This window comes from Heterodontus francisci, chromosome 12 (assembly GCF_036365525.1).
Source record: "Heterodontus francisci isolate sHetFra1 chromosome 12, sHetFra1.hap1, whole genome shotgun sequence".
Lineage (NCBI taxonomy): Eukaryota > Metazoa > Chordata > Chondrichthyes > Heterodontiformes > Heterodontidae > Heterodontus > Heterodontus francisci.
This window is the reverse complement of record NC_090382.1, coordinates 45,343,448-45,367,791: the sequence shown is the minus strand read 5'-3', so window position 1 is coordinate 45,367,791 and position 24,344 is coordinate 45,343,448. Positions and strand designations below refer to the sequence as shown.

Sequence of the window (24,344 nt, the reverse complement as noted above, 5' to 3'; positions counted from 1 at the left end):
GGAAGTGGAACAACAATAGTTACCGTGGCAACAAGTGACATGGGAAACCACACTCCCCAAAGAAGAAAAAGCACCAAGATGAACAGCCAACGACAACTCGCACGCGCACCTTTAAGAGATCGGCATGATTTAAAGATTGTGTGTGCAATGCATGTGCAGAGACTGACAAGAATAACAAACTGCTAATGCATGAGAACAGTTGTATGCATAGTGGGTAACCTGGGCAACTCACAGTGTAAATGATAATGCATGAAATTTGTTTTTTTTGTATGAAAAGGGAATATTTGGGGTGGAGATGCCATACTGTACTAATGTGCCTCCTGGCTTGCTGTAGTCATGTGACCTCTACAATGAGGCACTCACTACAGGCATCCATCAGAAGGCAGTTCAATAAAGACACAGTACAAGCAAGACTGTTGTCCTGGGAGCTTGTGAAAGAATTTCAGAATGCAGACCCCAAAATATCTGTAAAAATCCCATGTAACTAAAGATTGAATTTGATTGACTTGGTCTGGTAAAACAGTGGCCCTGCAGTGCCTCGCAAGAGTGGCTGTAGGATGGTCTGATATTAAGCAGTGGTAGGTGGTCCTAAGTGTCTTTGTGGTGGTCCAATTAAGTCCTAACCATGGCACCCTGGACTTTCGCCCACATCGCCCACCCCAAAGGTCAGCCTTGCTGCCAAGCACTTTCACCTCATTTCGTGGAATCCCTGTGTGATCCTCAGGGGTCTGTGGACCCGTTTGAGAATCACTGGTCTGCTGCACATTGAGTCACCCGTAAATTACATAAGAACAGGACATTTCAAAGAAGTAATGCATCTCATTCAAATGAGGCTGTTATTATAAAGATAATAAAGTCGGTGGCATTGGGCCAAGATACAGAAAGAGAGAATAAAAATGCAGCATTTTAGGGAATACAGCGGGAGATGCTGCAGTTTGAAATGCTGCCTCTTGATTGCTAATCTATTTTGGAATAAAGCGCGTTTGTTACACTCCGGCCGGCTGGCTCTCGGCTGCCGTAGCCGCTGTGTAAAGATGGCGCTGACTCAGGATGTTCACGTCAGGATTTGCGCGCAGGAGATCATCAAATATGATCTGGAAATTAAGGCGTTGGTGCAGGTGAAACCGTGAATATTTAACTTGCTGTCTCACCATCCAACAAAAGCAATTAGACCAGAATGACCTGACAGAAGCGGCACAGGCAGAGTGTATTTAGGATACACTGTACAGAGAGTAGGGGTTCAGACTGTAGAGTATATGAGTATAATATATATACATACATAGTTTATAGACTGTGAATACACAAACACATTGCAGCTACCTAATTTGGGATGGAGTGTAATAATTGATCAATATATGCACATTTCAGTCACCTAAATTGAGGATAATTGTTTATATTCCAGTTTCCTAATCACTGGGCAGAATAACTGTTTTTGTGGCTACAACAAAATGGTGCAAACTGCATCAAGTACATCAGGGTATCGTTTACATTATCATGGCACCTTTTCTCCCTCTGAAGCATTTTCACGAAGACGATGCTTTTATACCTTGGTTCATCCCAGAATTTGTGTGTTGTTTTGTTTTACTCAGTTAATGTTAACATTTGTTTAAACCATAGGATTAAACCTATGTTTTTCCTAACATGGAGAGTGATCAGCATTTGGAATGGCCCTCTTAGCACAGTGATAGAGGTGAAAATCCTGCAGTTATTTAAAGAAGAAATGGATGCTGCCATAGGTGGAGTGTAGGGCTGTTCTGAATGAAGGAATTAAGATTGATGAATAGGCTTCTTCATCCATAAGTATGAAAGAAATGGAGTTAGGCTGGAGCTAAGACTTATATGCGGGTTGTGTGTGGAAATTCAGTCTATGCAGTAGTTGCTGGGTTCGACTTCAGATGTACTCACTCTGTTTTTTAAGTTGTTTACTTTTTAGATTTGTTGAGAAGGTTTTTTTATACCAGTTGAGTAGGATTTTGTGAATGCATTGTGTATTTTCTCAGTTCCATCACAATAAGCTGTGTTTGCACTTTATTGGTGAAATTGAGGAGCTGAACCTTTTCCACCCCTTGCCTCAGTGTTGGATAGGAGCAGTGCACTTTAACTGGGCAACCTGCCTGAAAAATAGACACAGATTTGTACATAGATGCAGATCTGTATCTATATATCGGGCCTCTGACATAAGGGCTTTCTTGTTGCTAATTGAGATCAACGTCTAGAAGGGCCCAGTCGTATGAACACAGCACACAGGGGTTTATAACTAAAAAAGAAAAGTTGCCACCTGGCCTTTGGCTTGGCCATAGGGCTCTGCCGATTTCTGGTCTGCATGGATAAGACAGTAGATCCTAATGGCAGCTTTCACTGAGCTGCTTAACGAATATAACCATAGGAAAATGAGGCAGAAGACCAGGACTGCACCTTCCATCTCACTTGCATGCTTGTGATGTGCCTGATGCAGGAAAGAGTTATAAAAATCAGTCCTCAATTTGTAACTTAATTTTCACCTTTAGTACTTTATGCAAATCTGTTAGGGGGAGAAGTTCAGGATTATGTTCTTAATGGCAAGAGACTAGGATCTGTGGAAGAACAAAGGGATTTGGGTGTCCATGTACACAAGTCAATAAAAGCTAGTAGACGGGCTAATGGAATGTTGACTTTAATCTCAAGGGGGGTTGGAATACTAATGTGAGGAAGTGATGTTTCAGTTGTATCAGAGTATCAGTCAAACCGCATCTGCACTCTGTTTTGGGTCCCGTACCATACATCAGCAAGGATATATTAGCCTTGGAGCCGGGTATAGTGTAGACTTCCCAGAATTGTACCAGGTCTTAAAGGGTTCAGCTAGGAAGACAGGTTGTATAAACGTAGCTTGTACTCCATTGAGGTTAGAAGATCAAGGGGTGATCTAATTGAGATGTTTAAAATGATAAAAGGATTTCATAGGGTAGAAGCTATTTCCTGTGGTGGAGAATCCAAAACAAAGGGGCATGGTCTTTAAAATTAGAGCTCAACCATTCAGGAGTACAGTCGGGAAACCCTATTTCGCTATAAAGGTTGTGGAAATCTGTAGTTCTCTCGTAAATGGCTGTGACTGCTCAGTCAATTAAAATTTTCAGGACTTTGAGTGCAACCGTTTTTTCTTAGGTAAGGATATTGAGAAATAAGAATCAAAGGTAGGTAAATGGAGTTGAAGTAGAGATCAGCCATGATCTAATTGGACAGGCTGGAGGTGCTGAATGGCCTACGCCTGTTCCTGTGTTCTTGTGTGTCCTAAGGGATCAAAAAAACAGCAGTAAAAAATGGATTCATATGGTGCAGGGTGAAACCTCCAGTAGCATTCTCATGACTCGGTGATATCACAGTTTTGTACTGCCCACTGCTTTTGCATGACACATGTTATTGGGCCATGCTACAATGGAAGTCAAATTAAGTTTCTGATGAAAGGTCACAGATCTGAAACTTTAACTTTGTTGCTCTCTCCACAGATACTGCCAAACCGTTTTGCTGAGTATTTCGAGCACTTTCTGTTTTTATTTCAGATTTTCAGCATCCGCAGTATTTTATTTTTATTAAGTTTCATAACTGGTTGTTAAAAGCTTTAGAATTCTGTTAGCGTTAAAGCAACTAAGGACTCTCTGCTATAAGGTTGCTGTACTTTGCCATCCAAATTAATTTGGCTAAAGTAATTTTCAATACTGCCAATTAAAGCATAATCCAAGCTTTAATGAAAAATCGACTGCAAACAGTTGAAAGTTCTTCATTCTCTTGTTAAATTGTAACTTGGTTTTAAAGCTTTACTGTAATGATAGATGACAAAACAGATTAGTAATGTATTACATTTATTAAATTATACAAATTTCTGTTGGTCATGCCTGAAATGTGAACATTTTTCTCTATCAGATGCTGATCAAACTGCTTTGAATTTTCAGCATTTTGTACTTTTTATATTAGTAGCATGGCTAATTTGCATATATTTCAACTTAATGTACTTCATTCCCATTAGATAATCAGAAAAACAATTATGGCTTGAATTTAAATGTCATTAGATAAGAATCCCTCATGGGGTATGTTTGTGTAATGTTAAACCCAATGTTTGGGTTAGAAGAGCTGGGTCGTGAACACCTGTTGATTTCCCTGCAGGATATCAGAGACAGTCCTGGACCCTTGAGTGTACTCACAGAATTAAATGCTAAAGTGAAAGAAATGTTTCTACAACTCCGACTTCGAATACAGGTGAGTAAGGACTTGAGTGATTATTGAATAACTCTTTTCTGCTTAAAATAGTGTCCGGCACGAAATAGGAATACACCAACTTTAAACCAGGCATGTGAACAAACTGAGCAATTGTACTCAACATCAAAAGACAAGTAATTCAGTGTATTTAGGACACTGACCTGAATAAGTAATAAATTTTAACACCTAGTGTTCATTGGCTACTTTTAGTTCAAAACACAGGTGCATACATATTTATCTTTTTGGTATGATATTGTACTTTTGCTACTTTGGAAATCTTTGATTATTTAGACCAGTATCTGTGAACAGAAATAATGTAAGTTCCAGTATTTAATCTTTCTGATATTCTTGGCATTTCTTTGCGGACGAAAATTTTGGGAAGGTTGCAGGCTCGCTGGTGGCTAGTCAGGCCTATCCTTGACCGGCAGATTCTCCCACAGCGGTTACAAGTGAAGGTGTAGTCACTGCTGGGGGCAATTGGATCTATCCTTCCCCTCCTTTTCTCTTTCGTGCTGGCTCTTTGCTCAGTCTCAAAGGTGTATGTAGCCCTCCTGATGTAGCATCTCCAGGCATCACGATCAATGGCCTGCACTTCCCACTGATGATGGTCGATGTGACGCACAGGGAAGGACTTCTTCAGAAAGTCCTTGAAACGTTTGCATGGGGCCCCTCTGTTCCTTTTACCTGTGGTCAGCTCTGCATACAACACGCTCTTGGACAGGCGACTGTCGTCCATCCAGGCAACATGTCCCGCCCAACGCAGTTGGCTTTGCAGGAGGGTGGCCTCGATGTTGGTGATGTTGGCTGTTTCCAGGACTTCAATGTGATGTGGTCCTACCTGCAGATCATGAGGATGCTGCGGAGGCTGCGCTGATAGAAGTGCTCTAGAAGGCGTACATGACGTCAGTATAGGACCCATGACTCGGCACCATACAGAAGGGTGGTGAGGACTATGGCTTTGTACACTTTGAGTTTGGTCTGTGCTCTGAGGCTGTGGTTGCTCCACACCCATTTGTAGAGTGTGCCAAATGTACTGTTTGCTTTTGAGAACCTATTGTCCACTTCCTTGTCTATGGTGGCATCAAACGAGATGATGCTCCCCAAATAAGTAAATTGCTTGACGGCACTCAGCTTGGTTCCCTCGATGACCATGCTTAGTGATGCAGGACTTCAGTTTTCTTTAAACTGATTTTTAGTCTGAAGAGTTGTGCCACCTCGGTGGTCTGACTGACTGTGGGTCCGGAAGAGCACAGTCATCGGTGAAAAGAAGTTCATGGATGAGTTTTTCTTGTGTCTTTGTGTGACCCTGTAAACGCCTGAGGTTGAAAAGGCCTCCCTCAGTCCAGAAGCATACATAAACTCCCTCCTTTAGGTCTTCCATTGTCTGCTGCAGCATCATGCTGAAAAAGATGGTCAATAGGGTCAGGGCCAGCACACATCCCTGCTTCACACCATTGGAGATACGAAAGGGACTTGAGAGGTCACTGTTCTGCTTGACTTGTCCTTACTGATTTTCATGAAACTGCTTCATTAGGGCCAGGAACCTGGGTGGGCATCCAAGTTTTTCAGAGATTTTCCAAAGCCCATCTCTGCTCACAGTGTCAAATGCCTTGGTGAGGTCTACGAAAGTGACGTATAGGACTTTGTTTGCTCAAGACACTTTTCTTGAGTGCAAATACTATGTCTGTGGTGCCTCTGTTTGCTCTGAAATCACACTGGCTCTCTGGGAGGTTTTCTTCCACAATGGTAGGCACAAGCCTGTTCAGAAGTATTCTAGCCAGGATCTTCCCAGCAATAGAAAGGAGGGTGATCCCACGGTAGTTGGAGCAGTCTGATTTTTCTCCTTTGTTTTTGTACAGGTGATGATAACAGCAACACGAAGATCCTTTGGAATCCCGCCCTGTTTCCGTGAAAAACTCATGGAGCTTGGTGTATAGGGTTGGGCCACCATGATTCCAGGCTTCGGGTGGAATTCCGTCTGCTCCGGGGGCTTTGTTGTTCTTCATCTGGTTGATGGTGGTCACAGTTTCCTCCAGAGTTGGGCTCTCAGCCACTTCTTCTTTGACAGGCTGTTGTTGGATGCAATTGATGGCAGTATCATGCACTGTGCACTTGGCGCTGAAGAGAGTTTCAAAGTGCTCCGACCAGCGATCCAGGACTGACTCCTTGTTGGTGTGTAGGGTCTTGTCATTGGCGCTCTTCGGGGTTTTGGGTTTGATATGCTGGTCCATTGACAGATTTTAGTGCTTCATAGAAACCTTTCTGATATACATCACTGATATACCTCAAGAGGCTTCAGTTTCCATATTGACTCTAGTAGCTAAAATGAAAACCAGGAAATTCTTGGGTTGGTTTTCATTTTTTTTTCAATTTGTTTTCTCCAGTTTCTCTCCTTTTCAGCCTCTTTTGAAAGCAGTGTCAGCAATCTTCTAGTACCTCACTAGGGAGTACTGACAGCTGGTTCAACCATCGGGAACATCCAAACCAAACCTGATTCTATTCTCGATGCCCACAGCAACAGCAACAATTTGAGTTCAGAAGGCACCTTTAACATAGTAAACAGCCCGATACACGTCATCAAAGTGAAAACAGACCCGAGCAGCAATAGAATTAGAGGAGGCAGGGTTAAAGGGAGAGACTTTGAGGAGATTTGTGAAGGTAGGGAGAGGTAATGTTACAAATTTGTGTCGGCTGTAGATACCTCCTTGAGTTGTGTTGTTAGTCACTCTCTTAAGTGGCCTAAGCACCTTCCTTTTATGGAAATTGGCACCCACTGCTCTATGTATTTATGCAGTAAGAGGACCTTGGACAGTGACATTCCATTTTGATCTGGACTGGAACTTCATGTTCTACAAATGTGTACACCTTCAATTTCCTTGAAGACGAACAAAGTTCGTACTAGGTAAGGCACCATTTGGTTTGAAGCACAAAGTGTTTCATTTCAGTGTCAATAAAACATACTGAACAATGAGATAGGTAAGGTGGGGGTACAGTCGTATTATCGCTATGTTTGATTTGTTGTTTAGCTGCTGAGTGTGCAGTTCAAACTCCTTGCTTAATGTGAGGCTGCTCATTTCCTGCATCCTTTTCGGGAAATACCTCATTTTTCTTTCTGGCCCTTTAATGTTGCACATTAAAATGGAATAACGCTACTGCCATTCTTGTAAGGAGTTAATGGGGATACAGGGTAATGTCCTGTCTTTGGTGGTAGGCCAGCGATTTATAATAATAGAAGTATAGAGCAACAAAAGACCCTTCAACCATGAAGCGTATTCCTTCTATAGATTACGGGCAGTTTGTTCTATGATAGACTCTTTCCCCCCCCATCCTATTTCATCTTCTGAGGAACAATTCTCTGAACCCCATCTGGTAAATGAAGGAAACCTCAAGATATTCATTTCACATTAATTCTTCACTGCCTAGCTGTTCAAGGAACATTACTTTTTAAATCTTGTTTGAGGCTTGTTGATTGGGTACAAATCTTGGCAATAGAACAGGCTTGAGGGATAAATGGCCAACTTCTAAAATTCAGAATCTCTGTTTTCACAAAGTGCTTCGCCCTGTTGATATTGGAGCCATTTCGCCTGAGGGGAAAGAGTGAAGAGACAATGAAGAAATGAGATTTTATAAATCTTTATTCTGTTGTTTAATATTATAAATGTCATCGGGCAAAGCCTTGAGATAAATTTCCAACAGACGGAAAAGGTGAAATGGAAGTTTTGAGTCTTTGAGTTGGTGAAATGCTATGCTGAGTCTGCATCCTTTTAAAATAATTCTATCAGCACTTCTTTACACAAGAACACAAGAAATCGGAACACGAGTAGACTATATGGTCTGTCGCGCCTTCTCCGTCGCTCAATACAATCTTGGCTGATCTTGGGTTTCAACTCCATTGCACGTTCGCTCACTATATCCCTTGATTCCTTGAAAGACCAAAAATTTGTCTAATCCAGCCTTAAATGTATTCAACGACGAAGATCCACAACCCTCTGGGATAGAGAATTCTGAAGATTCACAATCCTTTGAGTGAAGAAATTTCTCCTCATCTCTGTCCTAAATGATCGGCCCCTTATTCTGAGACTGTGTCCCCATTTTTAGATTCCCTGACCAGTGGAAACAATCTCTCAGCATCTACCCTATCCAACCCCTTCAGAATCTTGTATGTTTCAGTGAGATTGCCTCTCATTCTTCTAAACTCCAGAGAATATAGTCCCAATTTACTCAGCCTCTCATCATAGGACAACCCCCTCATCCCAGAGACCAATTTAGTGAACCTTTGCTGTACCACCTCCAATGCAAGTATATCCTTTCTTAAATGTGAAGACCAAAACTACACACAGTACTCAAGATGTGGTCTCACCAAAACCCTGTACAAACGTAGCAAGACTTCTTTATTCTTGTACTCCAATCCCTTTGCAATAAAGGCCAACATGCCATTTATCTTCCTAATTGCTTGCTGTACCTGCATGCTAACTTTTTGCATTCCTTGTACGAGCACACCCAAGTCTGTTTGAACAGCAATACTTACAAATTTCACACCTTTTTAAAAAAAAAAAAATTCTGCTTTTCTATTCTTACGACCAAAGTAAATAACTTCACACTTCCCTACACTGTACTCCATCTGCCATCTTGTTGCCCACTCACTTAGCCTGTCTATATCTCTTTGCAGCCTCTCTGTGTCCTCCCCGTGTCCTCCCCACAGCTTACCTTTTGACCTAGCTTTGTATCATCAGAAAACTTAGATATATTACTCTCTGTGTTTTCATCTAAGTCATTGATATAGATTGTAAATAGCTGAGGCCCCAGTGCTGATCCTTGCAGCACTCCACTATTTCTGCTTGCCAACTTGAAAATGTCCGGTTTATGCCTACTCTTTGCTTCCTGTCCGTTAACCAATCCTTTATCTATGCTAATATATTACCCCCAACTCCATGAGCTCATATCTTGCCTAATAACCTTTTGTGTGGCGCCTTATCGAATGCCTTTTGGAAATCCAGGTATATTACATCTACTGGTTCCCCTTTATCTGCCCTACAAGTTACATCCTCAAAAAACTTTAATAAATTTGTCAAACAGGACTTCCCTTTAGTAAAACCATATTGACATGTTCTAATCATACTATGCTTTTCTAAGTGCATTGTTAAGACTTCCTAATAGTAGGCTCCAGCATTTCCCAATGACTGATGTTAGGCTAACTCGCCTGCAGTTCACTGTTTTCTCTCTCCTTCCTTTCTTGAAAAGCATTTGCCAGCTTCCAATCTGATGCAACCATTCCTGAATCTAAGGAATTTTGGAAAATCATAGCTAGCGCATCCACTATCACTGCAGCTATCTCTTTTAGAACCCTTTTAGGCCATCAGTTCCCAGGGATATTTTGGAATAGTTGATTTTTCACAGCTCTACTAAGTAAAATATTACAATAGAAAAGGGTAACAAACTATGATGACGTTCACTTTATCTTTAATCTAGGTACAGTGCTTCCCCATTTTGTGTGTGCAAAGTAGATAGGTGAGGAACTGAGAAGAGAATGGAAAGTACTGGAATCTCTGGCAATATAGAGTTGGATGTTCTGGCTTGGCTATAATTTTGATGACTCATCTTCAGGTTTTTTAGTGGTCTCTTATGTATGAATGCTGACATACTTTCCTAATTGTTCTGAAGGATCTGGAACAAATGGCAAAAGAACAAGACAAAGAATCTGATAAACAAACTCTGCTGGCCGAAGTGGAGAATCATCGCAAGCAGATGTTAAGGTAAATGATCATTGCGATGTAAGTCTGAAAACCTTCGGGTAATTTTAGTCCCAAGCTTTACTGGGTATGGATTATACATATTTCTTGGGCTTGCAAGGATTCTGTTCCCTTTTTAAGTAAAGTTTTCACAAGTCAAAATGAAGACAAACAGAAGACTTGTAGTCATTAACCCCTGTGTAATTTTGTCCCAAATTGCTTTAAATGCTACATATATCAAATGGAATTATTTTATAATAATGCTATAACATTACCACAATGTAATTTTAAGAGAGTCCTACACTGATTTGCTACTACAGTATCAGTATATTTTTAACAGAAGGACATTATCTAACTTAGGTAGCATTAATAAAATTAAGTAATTTATAATAGTCTTTCCACTATCATCTGAACAGTGAACATGCAGCTTGTTTGTCTATGCTTTTTCCATTACGTTGCAACTACAGCTTAATATTCTGCAAACCTCACTGTGCATTCACTGCTCCAGCTTGTTAGAATATGGTAGCCTTGAGTGAATTTTTTCCTATTATGTACTCTCCTTTTAAGAACTGAATGCCTTTAGGATATTATTTCTGTTTAAAACACATTAAAGTACTAATTTGTGACTTGATCTCAAGTAACAAGTTCGGGCAAATTCTTCCTGTAGCAAAATCTGTAAGGAAACTGTATGCCCATCAGATCCAGTGTACTTTCTACAGTAAATTAATTCTCAAAATAGCATTTTCGTAATCAGGTTTCTAATTCTAGACAGATTCCTAACTTAAAGTTTATTGTCGTATATTGTTGTCCTGTTGTTAACTGTGTTTGGATGTTGAAAAGTCCATAACAGGGATTAAAAGAACAATTTATCAATCAGTTTGAATGACAGAATTGTGTTGAGTGAAGTATGAACTTAATTTCTGTCCTTGCCAGGGGTTTGATTCTTATCAGTTCTTAATTGTCTTAAATTGCCATTTATTTTAGAAACAAAATGAGAAATGCTGACTTAAGCTAGTTGAATGCTGATTGGAATTGAGCCCCAAGTGCTGCTGATTTAATGTAAAATCATTCCAACAAAAAAGAGGTTATGTCTGTTGTAACAGGCATTAACTCTGTCACTTAAGAAAGTAATAATTCTGCCTGTTGGCGAATTGTGCTGCGTACATATGCCTTTGACATCAACCCGGTCTTGGGATAGGAAAATAGTAGAGCAGCAAAGGCTGGGCTGATTTCGGTTGTATCAGAATTTTGTGGAAGTCAAATTTTTATAAAGGGAAAAAAATCTAAAAGCCATTATGATCAGTTAGCTTAATTAATTATGAAAAGATCATATACATGCTTTTAAACATGAATCGTTAGTAGAATTCATCAATTGCTGTACAATTCATAGAATTCTAAAACAATTTTTACGAGCTATTACTCTATAGTGGCAGGAAAATGCTGGATTGATTCCAAAATTGATTTCTTTTTGCTATTAAACTACCCCAAATCTAACTTAACTTGATTTTTTAGAAGCAATTCAAGATGGGCATTTCCCCAGGCTTGTCCACCAGCATAAAGCGGCATGTCTTCCTGAATTGTTACTGCTCTCACTCGTTCAGTGGTTCTGCCTCCCGTAAACCAGTTCTTCTTGTCTTGCTGTTATTTTATGTTAATTATATATCGATTGTTTAATTATATGCAGGTGGAGGGTATTAATTAGGGTTTTACTTGAGCACTTATAAGGAGACACTTACTGAGATTGGTAGAGGTTTTCTGAGTAAGGAGCTACATGTTTGTAATCCTTTTACTCTATAATAAATGTAACACTGAGTAACATTGGCCCCAGCGTCATGCTTCAACAAAAAGTTTTCTGGAATTTAACATGGTAGCAGAAGGTGGTTGCCTAAAAGTGAAGGTTGGAAACTAAGAAAAAATATTTTTACATATAGAAAACTAAAATCTCAGTGGCTATTGTGGGAAATGGCAGAAAGCAAGTGTAAATTGTCAGGGTATGATAACCCTCTGATGTTCTCTGAGTCTGAACCATATGACCAGTGGCACAATGAAGTGGATATGTGGACATGGGTTATGTCCCTACCAAAGAGAAAACAAGGTATGGCCTTGGTGTTATCACTTCCTACCAAAAGTAAAATCAGAAGTAAAGTGTTTTGTGAGATGGCAGTTGGATACTGTTGAAGGTTTGGATCTTCTGTTAGAATTCTTGGATGAAATTTACAAGAAAGATGACCTATTGAATGTGTATGAGGCATGGTCAGACTTTGATAGATTTCAGAAAACAGATAGTTATTCACTGGAGGAATATATCATAGACTTTAACAGACTGTATAGAAGATTGAGAAAATTCATTTTGGAGATCCCTGATTCAGTGCTGGCATTTAAATTGCTAGGTCGTGCTAGGGTGTTAGATTATGGACAGGCTCCTGGTTCTAACTGGGGTTTCGTTCTCAGAAAAAGAAACCCTGTTAGATCAGATGTCTGCTGCCTTAAAAAAAATCATGGGGAGAGAGTCATTTCCTGCAGTCCTAGTAGAACAAATTGGGCATTTTGTAGTGACACAAAGAATGGAGGATTCAGTGATTACTGGATTTCGAAATGATCCAGATACTGGATGCAGGCATAAGTACAATGGAAGAATTAAGGTCAGGAGGAATAAGAATAAAAGCATCTTTAGCAGGTCTAACTATTACAGCAGAAGATAGAATTGGAACAGTAATAATAGACAAATAATCCCAGGAATGCCTAAGGAACAGTTAATTGGTGCCTCAGGTGTGACTCGAAGTATCATTATGCAATGAACTGCCCAAAGCGGAGGGGCGGAGTCCTCGAAATGACATGAGACAGAGAATTCTGAGGCAGAAGAGGAGGGTAATGATGAATCCAAAGGAATTGTACGAGTCACAAGGAGTTTTAATCCTGTGATGAATGTGTTAGTCATGGATTCGTTCAACAGTGCTGTGTTAGATAGTGTTTGTACATCGACATTATGTGGAGCAGATTGGTTAAAATGCTATCTGGAATCACTCTGTTGTGAAGATCGACACAAGGTTAAGGAGTATAAAAGTACTACTTGCTTTAGGTTTGGTGATGACAACACAGTGAAGTTACTGAAGAGAATTGTGATTCTGTGTAAAATAGCTGGAGTAAGCCATTTTATCAGTACTGATGTAGTCACTAGTGAGGTACCTTTAACTGTTGAGTTAAACCTATGAAAAAGGCAGAAATTAAACTTGTATGGAGCATGATAAGGCAATTATTTTTGGAAAGTCAGTGGATTTGCAGTTTACCCAGTCGGGGATTGATTGTATTCCCTTAACAAAACCTGATGTTTCTAGTCAAAGTGTTAGAGAAGTATTAATGACTTCAGGTGATGAGATTCAGAGAGAAAAAAAGCAAATTGTCTGAAAGTTACACAGGCAATTTGCTCACTCTTGTCAAAGATTAAAAACCTTGCTATAGGATGCAGGTGTGATTGATGAAGAGTATACCAGGATAATGGAAGAGATTAACAAAAAGTGTGAAATCTGTTACGGGTATCGAGTGTGAGAATGGGACTGACTGGATTGCTCCATGGAGAGCTGGCATGGACTCAGTGGGTTGAATGGCCTCCTTGTATGCTGTAAATGAGACTATGACTCTGTAAAATTATCGGAGGACGCCAGTACGTGACTTTAACGAGGTAGTTGCCATGGATTTAAGGGCATGGGACAAAGACAGGAATATTTTCATTCTACATTTTATAAACCTGGCAAGCAGATTTAGTCTTTCTACAATATATAGAATTATATACAGTATAATATATAGCAAGAACAAAAGGGTGATTACGGATAAAATTGTAGAGAAATGGATAGGGACCGGACTTGGGGAACCAGCTAAGTTTCTGACTGATAATGGAGGGGAATTTATCAATAACGAGTTCAGAGACATGTGTGAGAGCATGACCATTATGTTTATGAATATTGCAGCTGAAAGTCCTTTCAGCAGTGGGCTCTGTGAAAGGAATCAAACGGTGATCGATGAAATGCTGCATAAAATCTTAGCTGACTAATCAAATTGCAAGTTGACAACCACCCTTGCATGGGCGGTTCATGCAAGGAATTTGCTTCAGATGGTTGGAGGGTATAGTCCCTAACAATTGGTCTATGGGCGAAATCTCAAATTGCCTTCTGTGATGTGCAACAGTCCTACTCTTAAAGGCACGACAATTAGTTTAATTTTTCTGCACATTTGAATGTTTTACTTGCAAGGAGATGGGCTTTCATCAAGGCTGAGGTCTCTGAGAAAACTTGGAGAGCACTGAGGCATCATGTAAGGCCATATGAGACAGAATTTAATTCAGGAGATTTGGTGTATTATAAAAAGAGGGTGGCCTTGGTAAGGTAATAAATGGTGATGGTAAGACAGCAGTCATCAAGCATAGAAATCAAGCTGTTAAGGTTCATTCCTGACATTTAATCGGGATTGATTACAAAATCTCAGAATCTGAGCAGCTGATATAGGGAAACGAGGCACCTTGTACCTCAAATACTCGTGTTTTGTGAAGATCCTGAGGAACTGGATATAGTGGATCAAGGGATGGATAGTAATGTGAGCGATTATGACTCACAGGGAAGAGCTATCGCATCCCAAGGCCAATTGCCCCGAGCAGGCACTCAGATGACATATATTCCAGAGAGGTCTAATGAATGGAGGGTTGCAACAATTGTGGGGTATGCAGGAAAATCTTCTGGCAAGTTTAAATATTAATTGAATGTTCAGGATGATGGCCAAGAAGTGAGGTCCAAGAAGGACTGGCAGAATGGGGTGAAAGAGTAGAGAGCAAGAAAGTGCAGTGCAGGTTCTGATAGTGGATCTGGAGGTTTCCTGCGTCAGGAAACAGTCATAGAGCCTCCGAAAGTACGAAAGGGAGATCTTGCAGTAGCAGTCCTGACAGACATCAGAGTGCCAGTAGAGGCCATAGTTTGAACAGATTACACAATGAAATGAAGGCTAAAGAACAGTCTCACAGTAGAATGAGAAGCATAAGTCCTCACGATCGTGAAGTTTTAGTGGCTGCCAATAAACTTGAGAATAAACTAATATGCGAGGCGAAACAAAAGGAGTTAAGAGGGTTGCAGAGAGTTTGATGTTTATTCTGAGGTACCAGATAAGGGACAGCCAGCCTTATTACAAAGATGGATTTGTACTGAAAAGGTCCTTGCGGATGGGACTTATAACACTAAAACGAGGCAAGTTGTGAGGCGTTTTGAAGAGCGACTGGCTGATAAGATGTTAGAGTGGACTCTCCTACAGCTGGAAAAGTAATCTTGAAAATCTTGTTAGCTCCTTTGGCCACATATTCATGGGAGTGTAGGTGAATCGACATAACAGCCGAGTTTCTGCAGGGTGATACTTTTCAGAGACAAGTGTTTCTGAAACTGCCTCAAGAGGCAGCAGATGCAGAAGGAAAACTATGGAAACTAAACATATATGTCAATGGCCTTATTGATGCTTCCAGGCTGTGGTATTTCTCGGTGAGATCAGTTTTGTTGAAAACTGGTTATGTTAAACTAAAAGCAGATCCCGTAACGTTTTAATGGTATCATAAAGGGAAACTTTCAGGTATCTTCATGATGCCCATTATTGATTTCTTAGGAATTTGACAAATGTGTTTTTAATAAGATTAGGGCAGAATTTACGATTAGGAGTCAGGCTTGTGGGGACTTTAAATATACTGTCATAGAGTCATATATGGCACAGAAGGAGGCCATTCGGCCCGACGAGTCCATGCCGGCTCTCCACGAGCTCCCCATTCAGTTCCACTCCCTCGCTCGATCCCCGTAGCCTTGCAAATCTATTTCCTTCATGTGGGCATCCAATTTCCTTTTGAAATCATTGATTTGTCTCCACTTCCACCACCCTGTGGGCAGCGAGTTCCAGGTCATTACCACCCGCTGTGTAAAATGTTCTTCCTCATATTCCCCCTGCATCTCTTGCCCAAAGCCTTCAATCTGTGTCCCCTGGTCCTTATACCATTAGTTAATGGGAACAGTTTTTCCTTGTCTAACTTATCTAAGCCGGTCATAATCTTGTATACTTCGATTGAATCTCCCCTCAATCTCCTTTGTTCTAAGGAGAACAACCCCAGCTTTTCCAACCTTTTTGTAACTACAATCCCCCATCCCTGGAACCATTCTGGTAAACCTCCTCTGCATCCTCTCAAGGACCCTCACATCCTTCCTAAAGTGTGGTGACCAGAACTGGATGCAGTACTCCAATTGGGGCTTGTCCAGAGCTTGATAAAGGTTCAGCATAACTTCCCTGCTTTTGTACTCAATACCTCTATTTATGAAGCCCAAGATCTCATATGCTTTACTAGCCACACTCTCTCAATATGTCCTGCCACATTCAAAGATCTATGCACATGCACCTCCAAGTCCCTCTGTTCCTGCACACTCTTTAGAACTGTGCCATTTAGTATATATTGCCTCTCTCTATTCCTTCTGCCAAAGTGCATCACCTCACACTTGTCAATATTAAATTCCATCTGCCACCTGTCTGCCAATTCTGCTAGTCTATCTATGTCCTGTTGCAGGCAGTTTGTATCATCCTCATTATTTACCATTCCTCCAAGTTTGGTGTCATGGGCAAATTTTGAGATACTGCTCTGTATTCCAAGATCCAAAAAAGCAGTGGTCCCAGCACTGATGTTAAACTAACTGGCCTGTAGTTGCTGGGACTGTCCTTACACTACTTTGAATAAGGGTGTCACATTTGTCACTCTCCAATCCTCTGGCACCTCTCCTGTAGATTAGAAGATTACGGCAGATCCTTCCGCTATCTCTATCCCCACTTCCTTTACCAACCTGGGATGCGAGCCATCCGGATCAGGCAACTTATCTACTCTAAGCATAGCCAGCCTTTTTAGTACCTATCCCTCTCAATTTTTACCCTATCCATTGCCTCCACTCTCTTCTTCCACTTCCTTAGTGAACACTGATACAAAGGACTCATTAAGTATATTAGCCTTGCCCTCCACCCCAAGCATATATTACTGTCTGTCCCTAATGGGCCCAACTCCACCTCTTACTATCTGCTTACTATTTACATGCTGGTAGAAGATTTTTGGGTTCCCTTTTGTGTTGACTGCCATTCTGTTCTCATATTCTCTCTTTGCCGGTCGTATTTTCCTTTTCAACTCCCCTCTCAACTCATTGTATATGGCCTGGTTCTCATTTGAAGAATTTACCTGACATTCATCATACACCCTCTTTTTTTTTTTGTTTCTTCATAATCTCTCTGCCTCGCCATCCAAGGAGCCTATTGTTGGTTCCCTTACCTTTTGCCCTCGTTGGAATGTACCTAGCCTGTACGTGAAGCACCACAGCCTCACAGCTCCAGCGACCCGGATTCAGTTCTGGGTACTGCCTGTGCGGAGTTTGCAAGTTCTCCCTGTGACCACGTGGGTTTCCGCCGGGTGTTCCGGTTTCCTCCCACAGCCAAAGACTTGCAGGTTGATAGGTCAATTGGCCATTGTAAATTGCCCCTAGTGTAGGTAGGTGGTAGGAGAATGGTAGGGATGTGGTAGGGAATATGGGATTAATGTAGGATGAGTATAAACGGGTGGTTGTTGGTCGGCACAGACTCGGTGGACCAAAGGGCCTGTTTCAGTGCTGTATCACTAGAAATAAAAAAAAAATTCCCATTGCTCTGAAACAGCTCAGCCTACCAATCTTTGGTTCCATTCTACCCTGGTAGATCCCTTCCCTTCACGTTGAAATTAACCCTCTTCCAAACTGGACATTCTACCTTATTTCATTCCTTGCTTTTCTGCATTACTATTCTAAACCTTATGATACTATGATTACTCTTACCCAAGTGCTGTCCAACAGACACTTGGTCCACTTGGCCCACCTTATTTCCCAGCGCCGGATTCAGCAATACCTCCTTCTAGTTGGGCTAAGAACGTACTGATCAAAGAAGTTCTCATTTCAGAAATTGCTCCTCCTCCTTACCCTTTACTCTAAAATATCCCAATCGATATTTGGGTAATTAAAGTTCCGCAGTATCACCACACCATAGTTCCTGGACATTGTGTGGAGATGGGCGAAAGCCGTTAAGTGGCCACTTTAAGGACCTTGATTGGCCTGGGGCGGGCAGGCCATTTTTTGCTTCCCTTACCTCCGTAAAGGCGTGGGGGTGGGGGGGGGGGGGGGGTGGCGGAGGTGGGAGTGGGTCGGGAAAGCCTCCCGCTCCATTTTACCCCACTCCCCAGCCACCACCAAGCTCGATGGGGTGGTGTAAAATTCCACCATTGGGTCTTACGGTAGGCATTGGATATGAGGTTTTATTTGTCAAATAATTTAGTTGAGATTCTGTACAAGGGGCATACTGAAGATAGGATACCCATTGAATGTAATGTAGATAATCAATCTTTGTGGGATAATGTACACTCTACAAAAAGTGTGTGTGTGTGTGTGTGTGTGTGAAAAGACTACGAATTGACCTTGCTGTATTGAAACAAATGCTGGAGAAAAAGGAAATCTCGAAAGTTAAATGCGTAGATGCAAGTCATCAGCTGTTCAATTATTTTACAAAAAGAAATGCTAGTCCAAAGAAATTGTTCTGGGTCCTGGAGGAGGGGTGTCTCGCAGTGTAATACTTTGTACCTAATATGGAATTTATGTTGAACTGTTGCTTGAGCATGTTGATCTAAGTTTATTCTAAGAGAGAGAAGGGAATCTGTTAGTTGTGTATCAATTGTTTAATTATGTGCAGGTGGAGGGTGTTAATTAGAGTTTTATTTGAGCACTTACAAGGGGAACTTACTAAGACTGGTGGAAGTTTTTTGAATAAGATGCTACGAGTTTGTAATCCTTTTACTCTGTATAATAATTTTAACACCAAGTAAAGATTGGCTTCAGTATCATCCTTCAACAACAAACTTTCTGGAATTTACTTACTCCATACTGCCTTACTAGTTTTTTTAATTTGTCTACCATACACAAATTCACAAGGTGCATTTTCACATATGTTTAAGCAAGTCAGTAGCAATAAGGAAAAGTGAAACCAGTAATAGATGGGTGGGAAGATGGACAAGTTTCTCTCCCACTTCTACTATTAAGTGAGGCATCTCTTGATAATCCATAGTCTATCGGTGATCACATTGTTAATATAAAGCATAGCCACCTGGAAATTCTGCTTTTTGTTACTGTACTTCTAAGAGATGGAATTGTAGTTCTTTTGTGAGCAATAGCTATCCATTGTCAGATTTTAGAAACTCCCTGAATGACATTCCTTTTAAAAGTGTTTCTTTATTTCTCATTACTTGGAAAAATGTTTAGGTTCTAAAATGTTTTAGGGTGTGTCTGTTTCAGTGCAAAACAGTTTAAAAATTATGTTCTTGCTTGCAAGAAGCAAAATTTGATTTTAAAGAACATAACAGGGCTTACATTCCAAGGAATTGAATTGACCCAATTAACACACACAAAAAAGACAGTTCTGATCCATCGCTATTGTGTAATGTCAATCTTAGTGGTGCTTGGTGGCACCGGTTGCCTGCATTTTTTTTTTATACAAGGCTGCCTCACAGATATGCACATGATGTGGGTTATTTCTATCATTGTAAAAATAAATTACATCTTTCACAAGTTAAGATGATGAGTAGCAGATTTGATGACTTCTTTGTAATGTAAAATTTTTTAATAGATGACCATGAAGAGTAAAGGACAGCTGAGCAACATAAACTTCCTCTATTTGTTAATATCTATTACAAAGCCACAAAAATAATGCATATTCTAGAAAAGGGTAAGAATCTAGTATATTCTGACACATGTAAAAGAGGGCCATCACTTGTAGCAAGTATGTAAAGAGTGTTTTAGTTTTTAAAGGCCTAAGTTAAAGATGTCCGAATTAAGACTTGAGGTCTGGATCCAGTCACGAGCTTGGACATCCAGCCTAAATATATACAATGTTGCTGCTCCACTCCTCTCTTGTCTTTCCGGGCAGTGCCTGATTCCAGTCTCCTCAGCACCAGTCCAGACTCCTCACCTTCTGGGAGAGCAGCAGAAAGAAGCAGACCTTCGGGAAGAACATGGAGCGGCAAGCCAATAAATAGAGCCCGAGGATCGTGGCCTAGAGCACTTATCTTCCGGGAGCAGAGGAGAGGAGTGGACCTGCGGGAGGAACACGGAGCAGCATTCCAATAAATAGAGCCGAGGATTGCGGCCTACGGAAATTATCTTCTGGGAGAGCAACGGAGAGGAATCCAGGTGCGCTGGAGTTTGAAAACAAAGTGAACAGTGACATCACAGGAAAGCTGCAAGGTGATTAGTTGGTGAGTAACCGCTGTTAGGGAGTATCAGTAAATTGCTGGGTTAGTAACTAAAGTAAAGAGAAAGATAAGGTCTACAGATTTTTTTATATAGCAAGTAATGTTTTTTAGGGAATCAAGGTCTCTAGTGTAAATAACCTCTAATTTTTGAGTAATTTAAGGGAGTATATTACGGGTAAGTCATGGCAGGGCAGCTCGGCAGCGTGGAGTGCTCCTCCTATGCAGTGTGGGAAGTCAGGGACACTTCCGGTGTCCAGGGCAAACACGTGTGCAGGAAGTGTCTCCAGCTGCAGCTGCTCGAAATCTGCGTTTTGGATCTGGAGCAGCAACTGGGGGCACTGTGGAATAAAGGCCTGCTCGGGTTTGCTAATGAGACCCGACCCGAGCCCAACAGAACCCCATCTGACCCCGAGCCCGACCCGGCCCGAGTCCTTCCGTTTTTTTCCCGCGCCCTACCCGACCCGGCCCAACCATCAGTTAACCTACCTTCCGTTTTTCACTTTGTTCTTTACCTGCACAAGCTTAAAATAACTGTAGCAAATCCACCTTTAAAGTCCAAAAAGTAAATTAACATTAAAGTCACTTACCTGAGGTGGTGATAGAGCATGTCCGATCCGGCCCGACCCAACCCGAGCCTGAATGCCAGACTCGGAAGTGCGACCCGACCCGAACCCGACACATGTCGTTGTGTCCTGTCAGGTTCATGTCGGGTATCAGGCCTTTACTGTGGAGCATCCGCAAGGCTGAGGTCATCGTGGCTAGCACATACAGGGAGGTGGTCACACCGCAGGTAAAGACTGCTCAGGCAGAAAGGGAATGGGTGACTGCAGGCAGAGTAGAAGAACTAGGCAGGTAGTGCAGGAGTCCCCTGGGTCCATTTCCCTCTCTAACAGATTTTCCGCTTTGGACACTGTTGGGGGAGATAGTTTCTCAGGGGAATGCAGCAAGAGCCAGGTCTATGGCACCACGGGTGGCTCAGCTGCACAGGAGGGGAGGAAAAAAAGTGGCAGAGCTATAGTGATGGGGGATTCAATCGTAAGGGGTACAGATAGGCATTTCTATGGCCGCAGACATGACTCCAGGATGGTATGTTGCCTCCCTGGTGCTAGGTTCAAGGATGTCATGGAGTGACTGCAGGACATTTTGAAGGGGGAGGGTGAACAGTCAGTGGTCGTGGTTCACATTGGTACCAACAACATAGATAGAAAGAGGGATGAGGTCCTGCAACAAAAATTTAGGGAACTAGGTAGCAGATTACAAAGCAGGACCTCAAAGGTTGTAATCTCTGGATTACTCCCAGTGCCTCGTGCTAGTGAGTATAGGAATAGGAGGATAGGGTAGATGAATGTGTGGCTGAAGAGATGGTGCAGGAGGGAGGGCTTTAGCTTCCAGGATCACTGGGTCTGTTTCTGGTGTACAAGTCGGACAGGTTACACCTGAACTGGAACGGGACCAACGTCCTTGCAGAGAGGTTTGCTAGTGCTGTTGGAGGGAAGGTTAAACTAATTTGGCAGGGGGATGGGATACAGAGTGGAGGTACAGTAGGGGGTGGTGCACAGACAAATATAGAAGAGAAACTAAGTCAGTCTGGAAGGCAGAACAAATATAGACCTGTTAAGGCACAAGCGAATAATGCAAGGCTGGATTGCATCTATTTTAATGCAAGGAGTCTTACAAGTAAGGCATATGAATTGAGGGCATTGATTAACACATGGGAATGTGATATTATTGCTATCACAGATACATGGTAGAGGGCAGGGCAGGACTGGCAGCTCAGTATTCCAGGGTGTAAAATCTTCAGGCGTGACGGGTTGGGAGTGGGGGTGGTGTAAAAGAGGAGGTGGCATTGATCAAGGAGTCAATTACTGCAGTAAGGAGGGATGATATCTTAGAAGGCTCCTCAAATGAGGCCATATGGGTAGAACTTAAAAACAAAAAGGGGGCAATCACTTGGCTGGGAGTGTACTACAGGCCTCCAAACAGTCAGGGAGAGATAGAGGAGCAGATATGTAGGCAAATCTCTGAGAGGTGTAAAAGTAATAGGGTAATAATAGTAGGGGATTTCAACTTCCCCAGTATTAACTCGAATAGTATTAGTGCAAAAGGCTTAAAGGGGGCGAAATTCTTAAAGTGCATCCAGTAGAGCGTTTTGAGCCAGCACGTACAAAGTCCTACAAGAGACGATACTGGACCTAATGGTAGGGAATGAAGCCGGACAAGTGGTAGCAGTGTCAGTCGGGGACATTTCAGGGATAGTGACCATAACGCTGTACGATTTAAGGTAGTTATGGAAAAGAACAAAGATGGACCAGAAATAAAGGTGGCGAATTGGGGGAAGGCCAATTTCACTATGATAAAACAGGATCTGGCCAAAGTGGACTGAGAACAGCTACTTGTAGGAAAGTCTACAACAGACCAGTGGGAGTCATTCAAAAAGGAAATAGTGAGAGTTCAAAGAACAAAGAACAGTACAGCACAGGAACAGGCCATTCGGCCCTCCAAGCCTGCGCCGATCTTGATGCCTGCCTAAACTAAAACCTTCTGCACTTCCGGGGCCCATATCCCTCTATTCCCTTCCTATTCATGTATTTATCAAGATGTCTCTTAAACGTCGCTATCGTATCTGCTTCCACCACCTCCCCTGGCAGCAAGTTCCAGGCACTCACCACTCTCTGTGTAAAGAACTTGCCTCGCACATCCCCTCTAAACTTTGCCCCTCGCACCTTAAACCTATGTCCCCTAGTAACTGACTCTTCCACCCTGGGAAAAAGCTTCTGACTATCCACTCTGTCCATGCCGCTCATAACTTTGTAAACCTCTATCATGTCGCCCCTCCACCTCCGTCGTTCTAGTGAAAACAATCCGAGTTTTTCCAACCTCTCCTCATTGCTAATGCCCTCCAGACCAGGCAACATCCTGGTAAACCTCCTCTGTACCCTCTCCAAAGCCTCCACGTCCTTCTGGTAGTGTGGCGACCAGAATTGCACGCAATATTCTAAGTGTGGCCTAACTAAGGTTTTGTACAGCTGCAACATGACTTGCCAATTTTTATACTCTATGCCCCGACCGATGAAGGCAACCATGCCGTATGCTTTCTTGACTACCTTATCCACCTGCGTTGCCACTTTCAGTGACCTGTGGACCTGTACGCCCAGATCTCTCTGCCTGTCAATACTCCTAAGGGTTCTGCCATTTACTGTATACCTCCCACCTGCATTAGACCTTCCAAAATGCATTACCTCACATTTGTCCGGATTAAACTCCATCTGCCATTTATCCGCCCAAGTCTCCAACCGATCTATATCCTGCTGTATCCTCTGACAGTCCTCATCATTATCCGCAACTCCACAAACCTTTGTGTCGTCCGCAAACTTACTAATCAGACCAGCTGCATTTTCCTCCAAATCATTTATATATACTACAAAGAGCAAACGTCCCAGCACTGATCCCTGTGGAACACCATTAGTCACATCCCTCCATTCATAAAAACACCCATCCACTGATACCCTCTGTCTTCTATGACCGAGCCAGTTCTGTATCCATCTTGCCAGCTCACCTCTGATCCCGTGTGACTTCACCTTTTGTACCAGTCTGCCATGCGGGACCTTGTCAAAGGCTTTACTAAAGTCCATATAGATAACATCCACTGCCCTTCCTTCATCAATCATCTTCAGGGCCAACATGTTCCCGTAAAGATGAAGGGTAGGACCAACAAGTTGAGAGAACCCTGGATATCAAGGGATATAGAAGATTGGATAAGGAAAAAAAAGGAGGCTTATGGCAGATTCAGAGGGCTGAAAACAGCGGAGGCCCTAGAGTAGTGTAGACAGTATAGGGAGGCACTTAAAGTAATTAAGAGAGCGAATAGGGGGCATGGAAAACACTGGCGGGCAAAATAACAGAAAATTCCAAGGCATTTTATATGTATATTAAGGGCAAGAGGATAACCAGAGAAAGAGTAGGGCCCATTAGGGACCAAAGTGGCAATATGTGTGTGCAGCCAGAGGACATAGGTGAGGTATTAAATGATTACTTTTCATCTATGTTCACTGTGGAAAAGGACGATGTAGGTG

At 42.0% G+C, this 24,344-nt stretch overlaps 1 protein-coding gene across 1 annotated transcript in view; it reads left to right on the top strand.

The window, feature by feature from the left end:
* The first annotated feature begins 1,026 nt into the window (after positions 1–1,026).
* The window catches only part of LOC137375581 (vesicle transport protein SEC20-like), a 42,554-nt gene continuing 19,236 nt past the window's right edge, over positions 1,027–24,344 (top strand). Inside the window, exons 1-3 of the mRNA XM_068042942.1 lie at positions 1,027–1,118; positions 4,138–4,230; positions 9,892–9,983. Coding sequence (XP_067899043.1) covers positions 1,035–1,118; positions 4,138–4,230; positions 9,892–9,983 — 269 coding nt within the window. The 5' untranslated portion in view covers positions 1,027–1,034. The remainder of the gene's footprint in view (positions 1,119–4,137; positions 4,231–9,891; positions 9,984–24,344) is intronic.